The sequence below is a fragment of the Mercenaria mercenaria genome, chromosome 6 (assembly GCF_021730395.1).
Source record: "Mercenaria mercenaria strain notata chromosome 6, MADL_Memer_1, whole genome shotgun sequence".
In the NCBI taxonomy this organism is placed as follows: Eukaryota; Metazoa; Mollusca; class Bivalvia; order Venerida; family Veneridae; genus Mercenaria; species Mercenaria mercenaria.
In genome coordinates, this window is record NC_069366.1 from 86166435 (window position 1) to 86184802 (window position 18368).

Sequence of the window (18368 nt, forward strand, 5' to 3'; positions counted from 1 at the left end):
ATTTTCTGTTCGGGTTTATCATCAGTACCAGTATGCATAACTATACTTTTATCTGTGCCTTTGTTTTATTTGCACAGATTGTAATGAAACTTGGCAGAAATGTGATTTCTGCAGCTATGGACACCTCATTTTTCAAAAGCAGACATCAAGTAAAGAAGCTTTTGAATACCCACAAATGTTCATATATTTTTCAAAAACAAATTTATTATGTTTCCGAACTGAAGAAAAAGTTGTGGGTTTGGAGCATCTTCTGTATCTTGCACTATCCTCCCACTAACCAAGTTTGGTGTAATTCCCACCAGTGGTTTCAATAGAGATGTTTCAGTTAAAATGTAGATGACTGACAATGGACAGACACCATTCACCTTTACTAATAGCTCAACCTGAACATATGGTTCAAATGAGCTAAAAAAGAATGGGTGATTTTGTTTGCTTTGGTCCATTTGAGCCGGGTATAATGTCAAGGGTGACTTTCTGTATTCCATGTAATACAAATGATATCACTGAATTACCTGGTTGGTCTAGAAGAGCATCAGATATCAAATGATTGGCTAATGCATTGTAATACTCAGCTTTCACCTGGGCCATGGACAACCACGAGTATGGAATGTAATCCTTCACTTGCTCTGTGCTCATAAGTTGTTGAGTATCACGATACATTTGAGACACCTAAAAACATGCAAGTCAAACAAGCATCATGATTCCTGTGCAATACCTAAAGATGTGCAAGTTAAACAGGAGTGTCAATAATGTATGTTGTAGCTTTTTTAATTCAATCAGGTGCACTAACATATTTTGTCCTTTAACCTTTAGCCTGCTGGTGGCAAGTGCTTTTACCTTTGCGACCAGTGCAGCCTGATCATGGTCTGCACTGTTCACTATTCAGTCAGTAGATTTTCAGTGAACATCCCTTCGAATAATAGGTGGTGCTGCCCAAGTTGAATGATGGATCAGTCCATTATAGAAATTTAGCAGGGTAATGGTTAAAGTTCTGAAATTCTGCTGATCTAGAGTAAGCCTTAGAGATTATTTCAGTCCAGGTGTATCACCGGTGGGGTTCCAAACCTTAACATCTGGTCAACATCTTAAACACAACAGTATTCTTTCTTTTTTAAGGTAATGACTTATAAAGCGCATGTTCTGTAAAACATAACATCTATATCAGTTTTACCTTCTGACACCAGTGAAAACTAGAACAAAAACATATGTTTCCCCCCTATGTATACCTTAAGCTCTGGTGGCCATTTTGTTCAGCAAAGCGGAAGTGTCGGCAATATGCACAACTAGGCTTGGTACTGATCACTCCTGTGAAGTTTCATTGAAATCTGTCAAGCAGTTTGACCTGTGAAAGCTTAATGCAGACGGACAGACAGACAGACTGACGGTGAAGGCAAAAACAATATGTCTCCCCCATTTTATTGGCGGGGGTGGAGAGATATAATTACAATATATCAAAGACAACTAGAGCTATCACTAAAGGTGATGAATGTACCCCCCGCATGCACTGACACAGTACATTGCAATTTGACGCACACAAGATTGCATAATTATGTGGACTGTATGTATATAGACTGTATGTATACAGTATAGTAACAAAAAACAAAGTCCCATAACTATGCAGAATATTTATCTAAAAGAATGTAACATGCACCATGCACAACTAGGGTTGGTACTGATCACTTGTGTGAAGTTTCATTAAATTGTGTGCAAGGGTTTGGTAGATTAGGCACGCACAAGATTGCATATGCAGACTGTATGTACATAGTATGTTAACAAGAAACAAAGTCCCATAACTCTGCAATTTTTGTCGCTGAAAGAACCTTACATGCCCCATGCACAACTACTGCTGTTACTGATCACTTGTGTGAAGTTTCATTAAATTGTGTCAAGGGGATGAGGAGAGATGGTGCGCACAAGATTGTGTCTATGTATATAGTATAGTAACAAAAAAAAACAAAGTCCCATAACTCTGCAAATTTTTTTTCTGAAATAATCTAACATGCCCCATGCACAACTACTGTTGTTACTGATCACTTGTGTGAAGCTTCATTAAATTTTGTCAAGGGGATGAGGAGAGATGGTGCGCACAAGATTGTGTCTATGTATATAGTATAGTAACAAAAAAACAAAGTCCCATAACTCTGCAAATTTTTTTTCTAAAAGAACCTAACATGCCCCATGCACAACTACTGTTGGTACTGATCACTTGTGTGAAGTTTCATTAAATTGTGTCAAGGGGATGAGGAGAGATGGTGCGCACAAGACTGTGTCTATGTATATAGTATAGTAACAAAAAAACAAAGTTCCATAACTCTGCAAATTTTTTTTCTAAAAGAACCTAACATGCCCCATGCACAACTACTGTTGGTACTGATCACTTGTGTGAAGTTTCATTAAATTCTGTCAAGGGGATAAGGAGAGATGGTGCGCACAAGATTGCGTCTATGGACAGACGGACAGACAGACAACCTGAAACCAGTATACCCCCCCTTACAACTTTGTTGTCGGGGGGTACAAAAAGTAAGAAATGTAAAACTTCATACCATAGAAGCCTCTTGTGCTGCGTAAGAATACTGTAGAATACCCTGAGAGACACCGTGCAGTGTAAGACTCTCATACACACATTCCTGTGCCTGAGACTGAAATATAACACTGTTATTATAAATTAAGCAAATTTATTTCATTTTCAATCTACATTGTTAATGAAACACCATCAATCCCCTCCTCACACCCCAAGTTTTACATTCTGCAAACGCTGACAAAGTTGCAAGACTTTTCATACAAAATCTGGTAATCATATTACATTCGTAATCATAATCCCTGGACTATGAACTCAAAAAATCTACGCTACTCCATTTTTGAGATCCAGATCATATTCCCCTTTCCATATTTTTTTTTTCAAACATATCCTTATCTTTAATTCAGTCTGTTTAAGAATGGAAACATACATGCTTAAATTTGAAATCTAATTTTCCAATGTAAATATTATAGATTTTATTGAAAACTATCAAAGTAAAGTGTGTGTGTGTTTCTGGGGGGAAGGGTGATTTTGTGTTACATTCATTTTGTCTACACTGAATTTTTGACTGGGGGGGATTTTATCAGTGTCTGGTTGTTTGGCTCCCATAAAACAATGGGAGCGGAAGAGAAACTATAATATTATGGAACTCTCTTCCAATTGAACTTCTGCTGGTCCTTTCCCTAGAAAAAATTCAGACTGGATGTGATCATCTCTCTCTCTCTCTACCTCTTTAACTCCATATTCTCTTATTCTGACCAACACGATCAGCTTTGATCTCAGAACTCTTGCAAATACATTGTGTTATTTTAGCTGCATGTATGTTTCTTTCTTCTTTTAACTTTCTGCATATACTTTGTAATACCATATAGCAATGCAGTATACATAGACAGAACACTTGCAAAATTAATTGAAATGCTTTTTCAAAGAATTAACTCAATTACTCCTTTATGTAATAGGCAAAATACTCGCACCCCCCCACCCCAACCCAGACATTTCTTTCGTAGCAATAAAAATTTATGTTACAGGCAAAATACTCACCCCGCCCCCCACCCCACCATCCCCCGTGACATTTCTTTCGTAGCAATAAAAAAATAAAAACAGCCAAACAAGGACAATCACCAACTGATATCAAAACAATACACCTATTCATATGAGGTTATTATGACGTCTTGTTATGTCTTTTGGCATTCAACTGCGAAAACTCTAGTGGCATCCTCGCGGATTAAAGTTTGTAATGAAATGCTAAGACCTGTTATTGCTCATCAACAAACATATCAATTGACTCCGTCAATATTGTCATTGTCATTGACGTCTGACTTAATTATGATCTTCAATACAGTGCTTTCTCTGCATGTCGATATTCAGATAATTAAGAGGCAATGTTTTTTTAGTTTTTTCTTTTCCAAAATATATTGCATATAGATCAAGGTACTTGAGTAGGAATTTTTGTCATTTTCGTTTTTATTGCTCCAGTGACATTACTTTTGGATCAACCCTCGTATTTCAGCCAAAATAGCAATATATACATTTTATAAGAATTTTACTACAATTTATCTAAATATTTTGTGAGTGAATATAAAATGATGTTATGACATTATTCTAGCTTGTTTTCTATAACTTCAGAACTTGCAAATAGAAAAATGTCAGTAAAGAAAACATGAAATTAAAAGAGATTCTTCCATCTTCTTGGAACATTTTAAGAAATTTTTTTTTTTTGGAAAATGTGGCCTCTGGTATCAATTTTCTGACATATATGACTTCTTTAACTTCTCGAGAAATTAATAAAGAATTGGAGATATTTTAATACATGGATTTTTACAATATTTTATGTTCACCATAGCAGTTAAATAGCTTTGCGAGGATTTTCATTACATAATTTTATGTTATAATTTTTATTATTTAAAAACAAGTATGCTTAATCTACGCCTGGCAAAACATTATCTTTTTTCCTTCTGTTATGACTTTAAAGGTTTTTTCTTTTATCTTATGTTTTTATTATATCATATATTTGAATGATTAGCAATGAACAATTAGTTTTTTTTTTGTTAATCTGTTTTGAAAAGAGGTGCGATTTGGTGAAAATATTGTATAGCCCCTAAAAGCAAAACCATATAATCCTTAAGTTTTGACAGGTGTCAATTAATGTATGTGATATTTACACCTAGATTATACACAGGTGATGGTATTTTATGAAATGAAAGGGTATCCTTACTATCTTAGGCACTATTCTGTGCTTCCATGAAGCCAATGACACCTATCAATTAGTGAAGCTGACACTTTCACAGCTAGGGACTGCCCTGTACCCCTAGGATGAGACGGGCTTGCTACCAATATATACCATGATGCTAATTGACATCCCATCCAGACAAGTGTCACTCAAATCTGGTGATATTGAAAAACTCTTTATAAACCAAAGTTTTCATTATTTTATCATCAATTCTTCAATGTTCTTTCATACAGCAACTGAAACAGAAAATTTATAGGTAAATATTCTATCTAGATTGTGTCAAATAAAAAAAATATTATTTTCAAATTAAATTTGTGAAAAACATTTTTTCATTAAGAAAACTTTTTTTTGTCCGAATTTTTTTTTATTAAATTTTAAGCTTATAAAAAAAAATAAAGTTTTTAAAAAGAATTTTATAAATCATCGTTTTGTTGCTTTATTTTGGGAAATCTTTTTTTTATTATTTCTTTTTTATTATTAATTCTAAATTGAGTTCATTTAAAGAAGATTTAAATTGCAGATATCTTACTGATTGCTATTAATTTACAATTAGCATTATATTCAAAAGTCGATTATTTAAATATGTTTATCTTTTTCAGAAAGTGTGCAGCTGATTACAACGATCTTGATAAATCAACATTCATTGTTCCCACAATTCCTTGGAAGATTACAATCTGTGTCAAAGCCCTTGAACTTAGTGATAATTACATAACAATTAACAATCCCTTCTCTACAGGGGAAAGTGCTGATTACCTTTAAGCAGACTTGTAAATAAGTCATAAAGTGATAAAATTGACAAAAACAGAAATACCTTCTTTAGAAAACAAACATATCAAAACAGCGTATGATAAATATTGCGAAATCTGATAATATCTCGAATTCCTGTGAAGGGAAAAGTGCTATAAATATATATAAAGGGCTAGCTGCATGGATTATTTGTCAAACCTTAAGGACGTTAAGTCAGTTATAGCATCAGTTTTACGTGACCGTCTTTCCTGTGTTCAAGGTTCAAGTATGAAGTACACGAGGCTCGGCGATGTGGTTGACAGCCAGGATAACCTTAACAATGATCTTCTAGTGGATATGCTCGAAGGAGAGAATTTGAACTGTGACACTTTCCAAGCGTGGTCTTTGTCTACTGGTATCGAAAGCTTAGATGGGTCATTGTCAAGTGTTTGTGACAAGGGAGTTAACTCTTTGTGTGATTCTAAAGATGATGTCTGTGCTAACAGTTCTGACAGTGAACACTCCTCAGAAGATGAAGTGCCAACTAGACTTGTGATTACATACCATTTTTCTTTTGATACTGAGGAAGACGTTGAGAATATATCTGACAATGTGTGTGATGGTGAGCAGGATAATGTGTTTGAAGACTGTTTTTTCTGTAGTGATAACGATGTGGAACTTTTGGAGTATAGTAGTGTGAAAAATGGCAGTAAAAATAACCTTCTTGATGGAAGTTTCGGGCCAAATCTCTGTGATGGAGTTGAAAACGTTGGTCTAGTTGATTATGACTCTGATCCAGCATCAAGTGACTCTGTGACAGACAGTGATGTGGATACTCCAACAGTTTGTCTAGACACTTCAAAATTTGACGATGTAAGTGACAGTGAAAATGTGTCAAAATATTGTGGAAACCCGTCAACGCCAAGTATGAGAAAGGGTTTTATCTATTACTCTAGTGAGGTTAGACTGTACCAAGGTGAATTATGCTATGATGATGCCTGCCCAGAGAAGAAGTTCAACTTTGCCAGAAAACTGTTTAAGAAAGTCTTTCATACAAATAAATATGTTGTCAATGTGTAAATATCGGAACTCATAGATAAGTTGTGAAATCATAAAATGTGCCCATAAAATGTGCACGAGTATTGATAGTGCTTCCAAAATGTAAATTATATAATATTATAATGGAATATTTGTTACATGAATACAGCTTTGAACATTTAAATACTATTTGTCGATGGAACATTCAGACAAAACCATGTGCTTGTAAAACTTATACCTGTTTCTCATCGAGTGTATATCAAAATCCCCTTGATCAAAATCCCCTCCACTGAAAAATGACAGGGTGTTACAAAATCCCCTTCATACTTTTGCAGGGTGTATCATAATCCCCTCTGTGATTTTCATTATAGATATATAGATATCAGTGCTCCAAATTATATTATGTTTGCTTAAGGCATTGTATTTACGTGTTTTATGCAATAGACTTATAAATCGTATATAGATGTATTTGAACTTAATGAAATAAGTAAAAATCACAGAGGGGATTATGATACCCCCTGCAAAAGTATGAAGGGGATTTTGTAACACCCTGTCATTTTTCAGCGAAGGGGATTTTGATCAAGGGGATTTTGATTGTCTCCCGTTTCTCATCAACATTTATAAGAGATACTTAAAATTTGCTGCTTGTGGAAATGACATTAATATTTCAATTCAGAACAATGTTCCTCAATAGAAATATGATTTTATGCAATGTATCATCATGACATGTTTAATATGTGTAAAATTATAGTAAATAACTGTAACTGTTGTTGATTTTTGTCTCAATTTCTACAGTTAGCCAACTCAGGTACCAAGTACGAAAGGAATAAATATAATGTCCCTTTTTCAAGTTTTGGCAAGCCAAAAGCATGTTATCCTTAAAAATGTCTACCCATTTTGTACAATAAATGCAATTTTCAATTTGAAAACTTCTATTGCCCCTCTAGACATCTTTTCAAAAGATCTTTTATATTTTCTCAGAGTGTATATCAAAATCCCCTTGATCAAAATCCCCTCCACTGAAAAATGACTGGGTGTTACAAAATCCCCTTCACACATTTGCAGGGGGTATCATAATCCCCAATGTGATTAACATTATAAATATATAGATATCAGTGCTCCAAATTATATTATGTTTGCTAAAGGCATTGTATTTACGTGCTTTATACAATAGACTTTTAAATTGTATATAGTTGTATTTGAATTTGATGAAATAAGTAAAAATCACAGAGGGGATTATGATACCCCCTGCAAAAGTATGAAGTATGATTTTGTAACACCCTGTCATTTTTCAGTGTAGGGGATTTTGATCAAGGGGATTTTGATTGTCTCCCATTTTCTCACTTATTTAGAAAAACATAGGATAAGAACATCTTAAAATTTCAACAAAATCAAAAGATGCTATGATATCATTTTGATTTCATTTCATTAATTCAACAGCCTTGTCCCAGTTTAAAACAAATCATAAAATACATAAAATATCTAAAATGTGCAAGTCAGCAAATTTTGTAAAAATGCAAGAAAGACGTTAGACTAACTTAAAATAACTTCTTTGTTCCGTCACATCTTACGAACAAAATTAAATTTGGTTGATATTTTTTTTACCATGAATCATTTGATATTTGACCTCGGTAAATGGTCTTTGCCCATTTTATAAAATCATTACTTTCCTGTGTAATTTAAACACTGAGGTTGTAAAATGAATGAAATAATAACAATTTGATTCTGTTGAAATTTTAATATGGTATTAACAACACAAATGTTTTAACAGTACCACTAGAATTATGAAAGATCACCAAAAATTTTGAGGGGGTACAAAAAGTTTTGATTAGTACATGAAAAACAAGTACAAGTCAGACTATTGGCAGTTAATCTAGAAAATATCAATAATTATCATCAATTCACTTCTGAATCTGTTATCTTCCTGTGTTAGAAAGTGAACCCCTAATTTCAATCAATTTCAATCACTTATTTCTGTATGGGATTTTGACATACTTTGGATATTACATAGCTATATGAGTAGCTGGTATGGTGAAAACAACAGTCCATGCCCAATGAATGATTGTGATCTCACTGTATATAAAATGTATGAAAGCCAAAATCCCCCAAGAGGACAAGACACGGCTCCACTCCCACCACCAACCCCCTTTAAATTTGGTTACAGCTGACAAACTTTACAACACAAGTTAACAGAAGCTGAAATTAATTCAGTTATAAATTAATACATAGTCTGCTCCCTGGTTATTTCAGATTTGACCATGTAATAGTTAGAAAAATAGAAATTATGGCATAAATTATCTTTAATTGCTTTCTTCATTTCATTCGTTTTCCTTAACACAATACATTTCTTATTTCTTAACAGCAATGAAGCTCATACTCTGTTGCCTTTTCCACCAATAATACCAGTGATGTCACCCCTAGTTATGTTATAATTAATCATAAATTTACCTTTTTGGACCAAATGAGCTAAAAATTATGCTAGATCATGAAATTATTAATTTGTGTGCATGCTTAAGTTTTCATTGAATCCATAACCCAATAAACTAGAGAAGTTGTATATATTGCATACTTTTCAAAGTATCAATGAAATAGTTAAATATATCTTGTAACGTCACAGTGTAAAAAAATCTAATTTTTATCAAAAATATTCACAGACCTACACATTGTTTGTACAAAAGTTTGGTTAAAACCAGTTAAGATGTACAATAAACAAGAGCTGTCACAGGAGACAGCGTGCTCGACTATTTCGATGCTGGATAGTGGAACTGGGCACATCTGAGGAAACTGGAGCTGTCACTGGAGTGTTTATTAACTCCAATGGTGAATGAAGATATTGCACATAGCATGAGTCTGTGTCAAAAATATTAAGTAATAAGAGAGGTACAGATAAAGTGTATCAAAACACTATATAAGTAAAGCCTAAGCAAAAAGGGGGCATAATTAATAAAATATTGGTGCAAGAGTTATGCATCTTGTGTCATATGATGTGGGTGATAATGTGGAACAACTTCAAGTTTGAATCAAATGCATTTCATAATAACTGAGAGATAGTGAAACATCAAAATTTACCTTTAATTCTAAGTTAAAGCGGGCATAATTCATGAAAAATTGGTGCCAGAATTATGCACCTTGTGTTAAATGGTGTGAGTGATGATGTTGAACAACTATTTTAAGTCTGAATCAAATCCATTCAGTAATAACAGTGATAGAGCGAAAGTGCATCAAAACTTTAACCTGAAATTCTAAGTAAAAAGGGGGAATAATTCATGAAAAATTAGTGCCAGATTTATGCACCTTGTGTCAAATGATGTGCGTGATGATGTTGAACAACTATTTTAAGTCTGAATCAAATCCATTCAGTAATAACAGTGATAGAGCGAAAGTGCATCAAAACTTTAACCTGAAATTCTAAGTAAAAAGGGGGAACAAGAGCTCGTCGAACACGAAATGCCCCCCTTGATGCATTTAGTAATTGCACAAGGAACAGAAATTATATGCTCACTGTAAACAAAAGTACATTCTAAGTTTTTCCCTATATAAGGCTATATGAACCATTTGACCTCTGAGGCAGGGCCATATTTGACCCGAGAGGGATAACTTGAACAAACTTGGTAGAGAACCACTAAATGATGCTACATTACAAAATACCAAAGCCATAGACTTTTCGGTTTGGACAAGAAGATTTTCAAAGTTTTTCCCTATATAAGTATATGTAAACCATGTGACCCCCAGGGCGGAGCCATATTTGACCCTAGGGGAATAATTTGAATAATCTTAGTAGAGGATCACTAGATGATGTTATATACAAAATATCAAAGCCCTAGGCCCTGTGGTTTTGGACAAGAGGTTTTTCAAAGTTTTTTCCAATATAAGTCTATATAAACCATGTGACCCTAGGGGTGGGGCCATATTTGACCCCAGGGAAATAATCTGAACAATCTTGGTAGAGGACCACTAGATTTTGCTACATACCAAATATCAAAGCCCTAGGCCCTATGTGTTTGGACAAGAAGATCAGAAACCATTTAACTGTTCCTGGCCAATGTGACCTAGACCTTTGACCTAATGACCTCAAAATCAATAGGGGTCATCTGCTGGTCATGGCCAACCTAACTACCAATTTTCCTGACACTAGACCCAAGCGTTCTTGAGTTATTGCCTGGAAACCATTTTACTGTTCCTGGTCACTGTGACCTTGACCTTTGACATACTGACCTCAAAATCAATAGGGGTCACCTGCTGGTCATGACCAACCTCCCTATCAATTTTCGTGACCCTAGGCCTAAGCGTTCTTCAGTTATCATCCGGAAACTGTTTTACTGTTCAGGGTCACTGTGACCTTGACCTTTAACATACTGACCTCAAAACCAATAGGGTTCATCTGCTGGTCATTACCAACCTCCCTATCAACTTTCATGATCCTAGGCCCAAGTGTTCTTGAGTTATCATCCGGAAACCGTTTTACTGTTCAGGGTCACTGTGACCTTGACCTTTAACATACTGACCTCAAAATCAATAGGGGTCATCTGCTGGTCATTACCAACCTCCCTATCAACTTTCATGATCCTAGGCACAAGTGTTCTTGAGTTATCATCCAGAACCCGTTTTACTATTCAGGGTCACTGTGACCTTGACCTTTGACATACAGACCTCAAAATCAATAGGGGTCATCTACTGGTGATGACCAACCTCCCTATCAAATTTGATGATCCTAGGCCTAAGCGTTCTTGAGTTATCATCCGGAAACGGATAGGTCTACATTCCGACCGCCCGACCGACCGACAGACAGACCGACCGACACCTGCAAAACAATATACCCCTCCTTTTTCAAAGGGGGGCATAATAATTCATGAAAAATTGGTGCCAGAGTTATGCACCTTGTGTCATATGGCATCGGTGATGATGCTGAACAACTATTTTAGTTTGAATCAAATCCATTCAGTAAAAACAGAGATAGAGTGAAACTGTATCAAAACTTTAACCTGAAATTCCAAGTAAAAAGGGGGAATAATTCATGAAAAATTGGTGCCAGAGTTATGCATCTTGTGTCATATGATGTGGGTGATGATGTTGAACAATTATTTTGAATCAAATCCATTTAGTAATAACAGATATAGAGTGAAAGTGCATCAAAACTTTAACCTTAAAAAACTAAGTGGAAAGGGGAGATAAATCATGAAATATTGGTGCCAGACTTATGGCCCTTATGCCAGATGATGTGGGTGATGATGAGGAATAGCTATTTCAAGTTTGAATCAAATCCATCAAGTAATTACAGAGATAAGTTGAAAAAAGCGAAAGTGTAAAAAAAACTTTAACCAAGGTGGGGACGCGGAAAGACGCCGAGTCGAGTAGGATAGCTCTCCTTATACTTCGTATAGTCGAGCTAAAAATTGTTTTAATATAGCTTGAAAAGACTAGATGTTACATCATCACCAATAGCTATCTTTCATCTGGCACTGACTTGAACAATATTTAGATTTTTTTGGCTAAAAAAAACAAACAAAATTCTCAATTAATTTTCTACAATTGAAAATCAACAAATTCATGTTCCAACAAAATACACACCTAGAAATCCACACCCACGCTTGAAAGGATTCAACAATATTCTTTCAAGAATCGTTTTTTAAAATGGTGCAAAAGCAAGTTTTTAAAATATGAAGTTTCGCACCATAAAATTTCAATATTATGTAATTTCGTAAGATTTTAACAGCTTTAGAAAATTATTATTCTTTGTACAACAGAAGAATGCACAATTTTACAACATTTCAGCTGTGTTAAGATTTACAGATTACTGGATTTATATAAAAGGAGGCATAATTTCATTACAAGAGGGCCATGAAGGCCCTATATTGCTTACCTGACCTAATGACCTAAAGATCATCAAAAATAACATTCTGACAGTTTCATTAAGATATGGTCATAAATGTGGCCTCTACAGTGTTAACTAGCTTTTCCTTTGATTTAACCTGGTGACCTAGTTTTTGATCCCACACGACCCATATTCGAACTTGACCTAAAGATTATCACGGTTAACATTCTGACCGAGTTTCATGAAGATACAGTCATAAATGTGGCCTCTAGAGTGTTAACAATATTTTTCTTTGATTTGACTTGGTGGCCTAGTTTTTGACCCCACCTGGCCCAGATTTAAATTTGACCTAAAGATCATCAACATTAACATTCTGACTAAGTTTCATTAAAATACGGTCAAAAATGTGGCTTATACAGTGTTAACTAGTTTTTCCTTTGATTTGACCTGGTGACCTAGCTTTTGGCCCCATCTGACCAAGATTTAAAGCTGACCTAAAGATCATCAAGATTTACAATCTGGCAAAGTTTCATTAAGATATGGTCAAAAATGTGGCCTCTAAATTGCTAACTAATTTTTCCTTTGATCTGACCGGTGACCTAGTTTTTGACACCACATGACCCAGATTCGAACTTGACCTAAAGATCATCAAGATTAACATTCTGACTAAGTTTCATGAAAATAAAATCATAAGGCGGCCTCTAGAATGTTAACAAGCTTTTCCTTTGATTTGACCAAGTGACCTATTTTTTGACCCCACCTGACCCAGATTTGAACTTGACCTAAAGATCATCAAGTTACATTCTGACCAAGTTTCATTAAGATATGGTCATAAAAGTGTTAACTAGCTTTTCCTTTGATTTGACTTGGTGACCTAGTTTTTGACCCTACATGACCCAGATTCAAACTGGACCTGAAGATCATCAAGATTAACATTCTGACTAAGTTTCATGAAGATACTGTCTTGAATGTGGCCTCTAGAGTGTTAACAAGCTTTTCCTTTGATTTGACCTGGTGACCTAGTTTTTGACCCCAGATGACCCAATATCGAACTCCTCCAAAATTTTATTGAGGGTAACATTCTGACCAAGTTTCATTAAGGTCGGGCCAAAACTGTGACCTCTAGAGTGTTAACAAGCTTTTCCTTTGGTTTGACCTGGTGGCCTAGATTTTGAACCCAGATGACCCAATATCGTATTCCTACAAGATTTCATTGAGGGTAACATTCTGGCCAAGTTTCATTAAGATTGGGCCAAAATTGTGACCTCTAGAGTGTTAACAGTCAAATTGTTGATGATGGATGGACAACGACGGACACAGGGCGATCACCTAAAAATGATGGGAAAAGTAATGGAACCTATGATAACAATACCGGTATTATCATAGGGAGTGACCAGTAATAGTAACAGCTGAGGGATGGGCTTGCTGAATATCATTAAAAAGGCATCTACTCACAATAATGGCACTGGGGGTAATACAATAGCTCTGGTGACTTTTGTCATGGTGAGTTAAAGAGATGTTTTTAAAAGCAATCTTATAACTGACAGGCAAATTTCTTTGTTTTCAATTAAGATAGCGGCCCATAATTAAAATCGGAATTTTCAGTTGATTACATATTATGGGTATGCTATTTTTTCATTCTTAGTATCAAAAAGCTGATGTAACTTCAGAAATCCATGCTTGTGTCTGCCGAAGACTCCGAGAACATGTTAATAGCCAAGAGTAACTCCGGGCCCACTACCTTAAGAATGCATATACTTACCATCATAAGTTGGACTAGCATAGTGAGAGTCTGGGGCTGCATGTCCATTGACGGGGCGTGACTAAAGTGGTTATGTAGGTACCGGAATGCTCCACCCGCCAGCTCAAAATACTTGATAGCTTGACTCAATCCAGACTTTGTTAATCTATCCTGTTGTGAAAAATTAAACTTACACAAAATTCAAAATGAATTACATCCTACTGAAAGATACTGTAACATAAAATGTTTGAGCATGGAAGAGGTCCACACATGACTACTAGGATGCTTCATGCAAAAATAAATGATCTTACTGAATGTCAGTCTTTTCAAACTGAACTTAATGAATAAACTGAAATATGTTAATTCTTTACAATTTACTTCAATCATGTGCAAGCAGAATGTTAACAATATTTTCTAAGTCAAAAAGGGCCATAATCTGAACTATATTCAACCAAGAGTTATATGTATCTATGTAACTAGATTTGATGACAGAAGCCTCGTGAAGTTTCAACAATATCTGTCGGTGTAACTGAAATAAAGCTTGACAGTAAGCTGTCTTCAAAACTTAAATTAAATTTTCTTATGATGTAAAAAGGTCATAATGTACTTTATATTTGCCCTAGAGTTACTAAACTTTATTATTTCAGCATGTTCCAGGACTTATTATCCCTGTGCTTTGTTTCATTCCATATGCAATCAGAACTAAGTGACAATTACTGAGGTAAGGCCTTGGGTAAAGAACTTTACAAAGCTGGCAACAATGCTAACACCAATATTTAGATAAGCAGAATGGCTCTAAGAAAAAAGTTGAGCAAAAAACAACTCTTTTTTTTAGAGGCTGAATGGCATATTCTCACCTGTTTACACGCTATCTGTGTAAAGAGTGCCCCAATGTTGAACATCACACAACCTTTCTCAAACGTCAATGTTTTCTGAATATTTGGCACACCCGTAAGCGAATCATACCTAGAATAGTATGGTAATATACAATGTTGAAAAACATTCAAAAAGTTTAAAAACTATGGGGAAAGTTTATACTTAATCCTAAAATTTCTATGATAAAAACAAAAAGTTGAAAGTACAATTGGGAGTACTTACTATTTGATCTAATCTATTATTGTTTTTTTTTTCCGGAAATTAATTTTTTTCAGATCCAGTTATGAGCCTCGCCATGGGAAAACCAACATAGTGGCTTTGCGACCAGCATGGATCCAGACCAGCCTGCGCATGGATCTACACATTTTATTTCACCATATTATAGGCCATATATAGACTGTTCGCTAACAGTTTCTCTAATTGCAATAGGCTTTGAAAGCGAACAGCTGGTCGCAAACCCACTATGTTGGTTTTCTCATGGCGCGGCTCATATATTCTACACATAATTTTGGAGGTGTTCGAGGGTGGTTAAGGTAGTTCTGCATGCTCAGATCAAATTCTTTTCTACAATGTAGAATTTGATTAAACCCTGATTTTTAAAAACTTCAGAATATACTTAGAACATTAGGCATATAAAAAAAAGAGGGTTGTGTGCTTGATTTTTTGTTACACTGATTTGAAAAATTTGAACCTTACACAAGTTTTCATAATGAGAGTCTATGGGAAAATCACATTTGATAAAATTTTCGCTAACAGAAATTTTTCTACAATGTGGATTTTAATGAAACCTCTCACAGTCATAAATAAATATATGGCCTACAATATGGTGAAATAAAATATATAGATCCATGTGCTTATTTTTGAGATATTTGGCTAAGATTAAAGTGAACCGCCTATTTCAAGCAAATTTTAAGACATTATTTGGAATAATATAAAGTGTCAGATCCTCCCTATCAACTTTCATGATCCTAGACTCAAGCATTCTTGAGTTATCGTCTGGAAAGCGTTTAACTGTTCCAAGTCACTGTGACCTTGACGTATGACCTAATGACCTCAAAATCAATAGGGGTCATCTGCTGGTCATGGCCAACCTCCCTATCAACTTTCATGATCCTAGTCCCAAGCATTCTTGAGTTACAATCTGGAAACCGTTTAACTGTTCCGGGTCACTGTGACCTTGACCTTTGACCTACCAACCTCAAAATCAATAGAGATCATCTACTGCTCATGACCAACCTCCCTATTAATTTTCATGATCCTAGGCCCAAGCGTCCTTGAGTTATCATCCGGAAACCAATTGGTCTACAGACCGACTGACCAACATCTGCAAAACAATATACCCCACGTTCTTCGAAGGCGGGCATAATAAACATATGGCCTACAATGTGGTAAATTAATATGTATAGGTCCATGTGCTTATTTTTGAGATATCTGACCATAATTAAAGTGAACCGCACATTTCACGCTAATTTTAAGACATTCTGCTGATTTATTTAAAGGTGTCAGGTTTTAATATCATATATTAACTTTAGACAGACAGTAACAGTGCCATTTTAGTAAATTTACTCACTGGTAGCCATTAATTCATAAAACGATTTTCGTTTCTAGGCATTATTCTACGTTTCCTGGATAAATGACGTTACGCCATCACTTCAAACGTGCAGAACTACCTTAATATGGTGAAATAAAATGTATAGGTCCGTGTGTTACTTTTTTAGATATTTGAGAGGTCACAAGGTTTTTCTATTATTTGACCTACTGACCTAGTTTTTGACAGCACATAACCCAGTTTCGAACTTGACCTCGTTATCATCAAGGTGAACATTCTGACCCATTTTCATGAAGATCTTGTGAAAAATATGGCTTCTAGAGAGGTCAAAAGGTTTTTCTATTTTTACACCTACTGACCTAGTTTTTAATCACAGTTGACCCAGTTTCGAACTTGGCCTAGATATCATCAAGATGAACATTCAGACCAATCTTCATAAAGATCCCATGAAAAATATGGCCTCTAGAGAGGTCACAAGGTTTTTTCATTATTTGACCTACTGACCTAGTTATTGACGGCACGTGAACCAGTTTCGAACTTGACCTAGATATCATCAAGGTGAACATTCTGACTAATTTTCATGAAGATCCATTCAAAAGTAAGACCTCTAGAGAGGTCACAAGGTTTTTCTATTTTTAGACCTAATGACCTAGTTTTTGATCGCAGCTGACCCAGTTTCGAACTTGATCTAGATATCATCAAGATGAACATTCAGACCAGCTTTCATACAGATCCCATGAAAAATATGGCCTCTAGAGAGGTCACAAGGTTTTTCTATTATTTGACCTACTGACCTAGTGTTTGAAGGCACGTGACCCAGTTTCGATCTTGACCTAGATATTATCAAGGTGAACATTCTGACCAATTTTCATGAAGATCTTGTGAAAAATACGGCCTCTAGAGAGGTCACAAGGTTTTTCTATTATTTGACCTACTGACCTAGTTTTTGAAGGCACGTGACCCAGTTTCGAACTTGACCTAGATATCATCAAGGTGAACATTCTGACCAATATTCATGAAGATCTTGTGAAAAATATGGCCTCTAGAGAGGTCACAAGGTTTTTCTATTTTTAGACCTACTGACCTAGTTTTTGACGGCACGTGACCCAGTTTCGAACTTGACCTAGATATCATCAAGATGAACATTCTGACCAATTTTCATAAAGATCCGATAAAAAATGTGACCTCTAGAGAGGTCACAAGCAAAAGTTTACGCACGGACGACGGACGCTGCGCGATCACAAAAGCTCACACTGTCACTTTGTGACATGTGAGCTAAAAATCAAACCATCACCCTGGAGTCCCTTAACAATGGTACACAATATCAATGGTATTATCTTGTGTTTAAAGAGAAATCAAGGGGGAAAAAATTGCAGTAAAGGGGAATCAAACAGTTGTCATATGACTACAGAAAAAGCTATGAACCTCTACCGTTGGAAGCTTTCCACCCTTCCAAATGAAATTTTCAGCATCCTTTAGAAATTGGAGCAATTTGGTACCTTGCACTATCACCAAAAAGGCCAACATAATCTTTACATTTCAAAGGCGTGAATCATATAGGTATAACTCATGTCAAGTATAAATTTTAGTAGACAATAAGACAAACCCAACATTATACCTACCAGTGAAACATGATTGGTATCTTTCTATCAGCAGGGAAAAATCTCTTCTCCAGAAAATACAGCTGGTTATAATACTCCATAAGTAACTCTACACCAGAATCATTTCTCTGTGGTGTCCGCAATGCCTGCAAAAATAGAATTCAAACAAATGCAGGTTAAAACCATAATATCGCAACTCAAAAATTTGATTCCATATCAATATTATGATGGGTTTACCTATTAACAGAGTGTTTTTCTGAAATTCACAGTATCATTT

The 18368-nt window shown here is 35.3% G+C and overlaps 1 protein-coding gene across 1 annotated transcript in view; it reads right to left on the reverse strand.

Moving 5' to 3' along the window:
• Nucleotides 1-18368, reverse strand: part of LOC123548317 (rhophilin-2-B-like) — a 45715-nt gene that overhangs the window by 15127 nt on the left and 12220 nt on the right. The window contains exons 6-10 of the mRNA XM_045335487.2: nucleotides 18113-18237; nucleotides 14923-15031; nucleotides 14087-14236; nucleotides 2544-2639; nucleotides 513-669 (exon numbers count right to left, since the gene is read on the reverse strand). Of these exons, the coding sequence (XP_045191422.1) occupies nucleotides 513-669; nucleotides 2544-2639; nucleotides 14087-14236; nucleotides 14923-15031; nucleotides 18113-18237 (637 nt within the window). The remainder of the gene's footprint in view (nucleotides 1-512; nucleotides 670-2543; nucleotides 2640-14086; nucleotides 14237-14922; nucleotides 15032-18112; nucleotides 18238-18368) is intronic.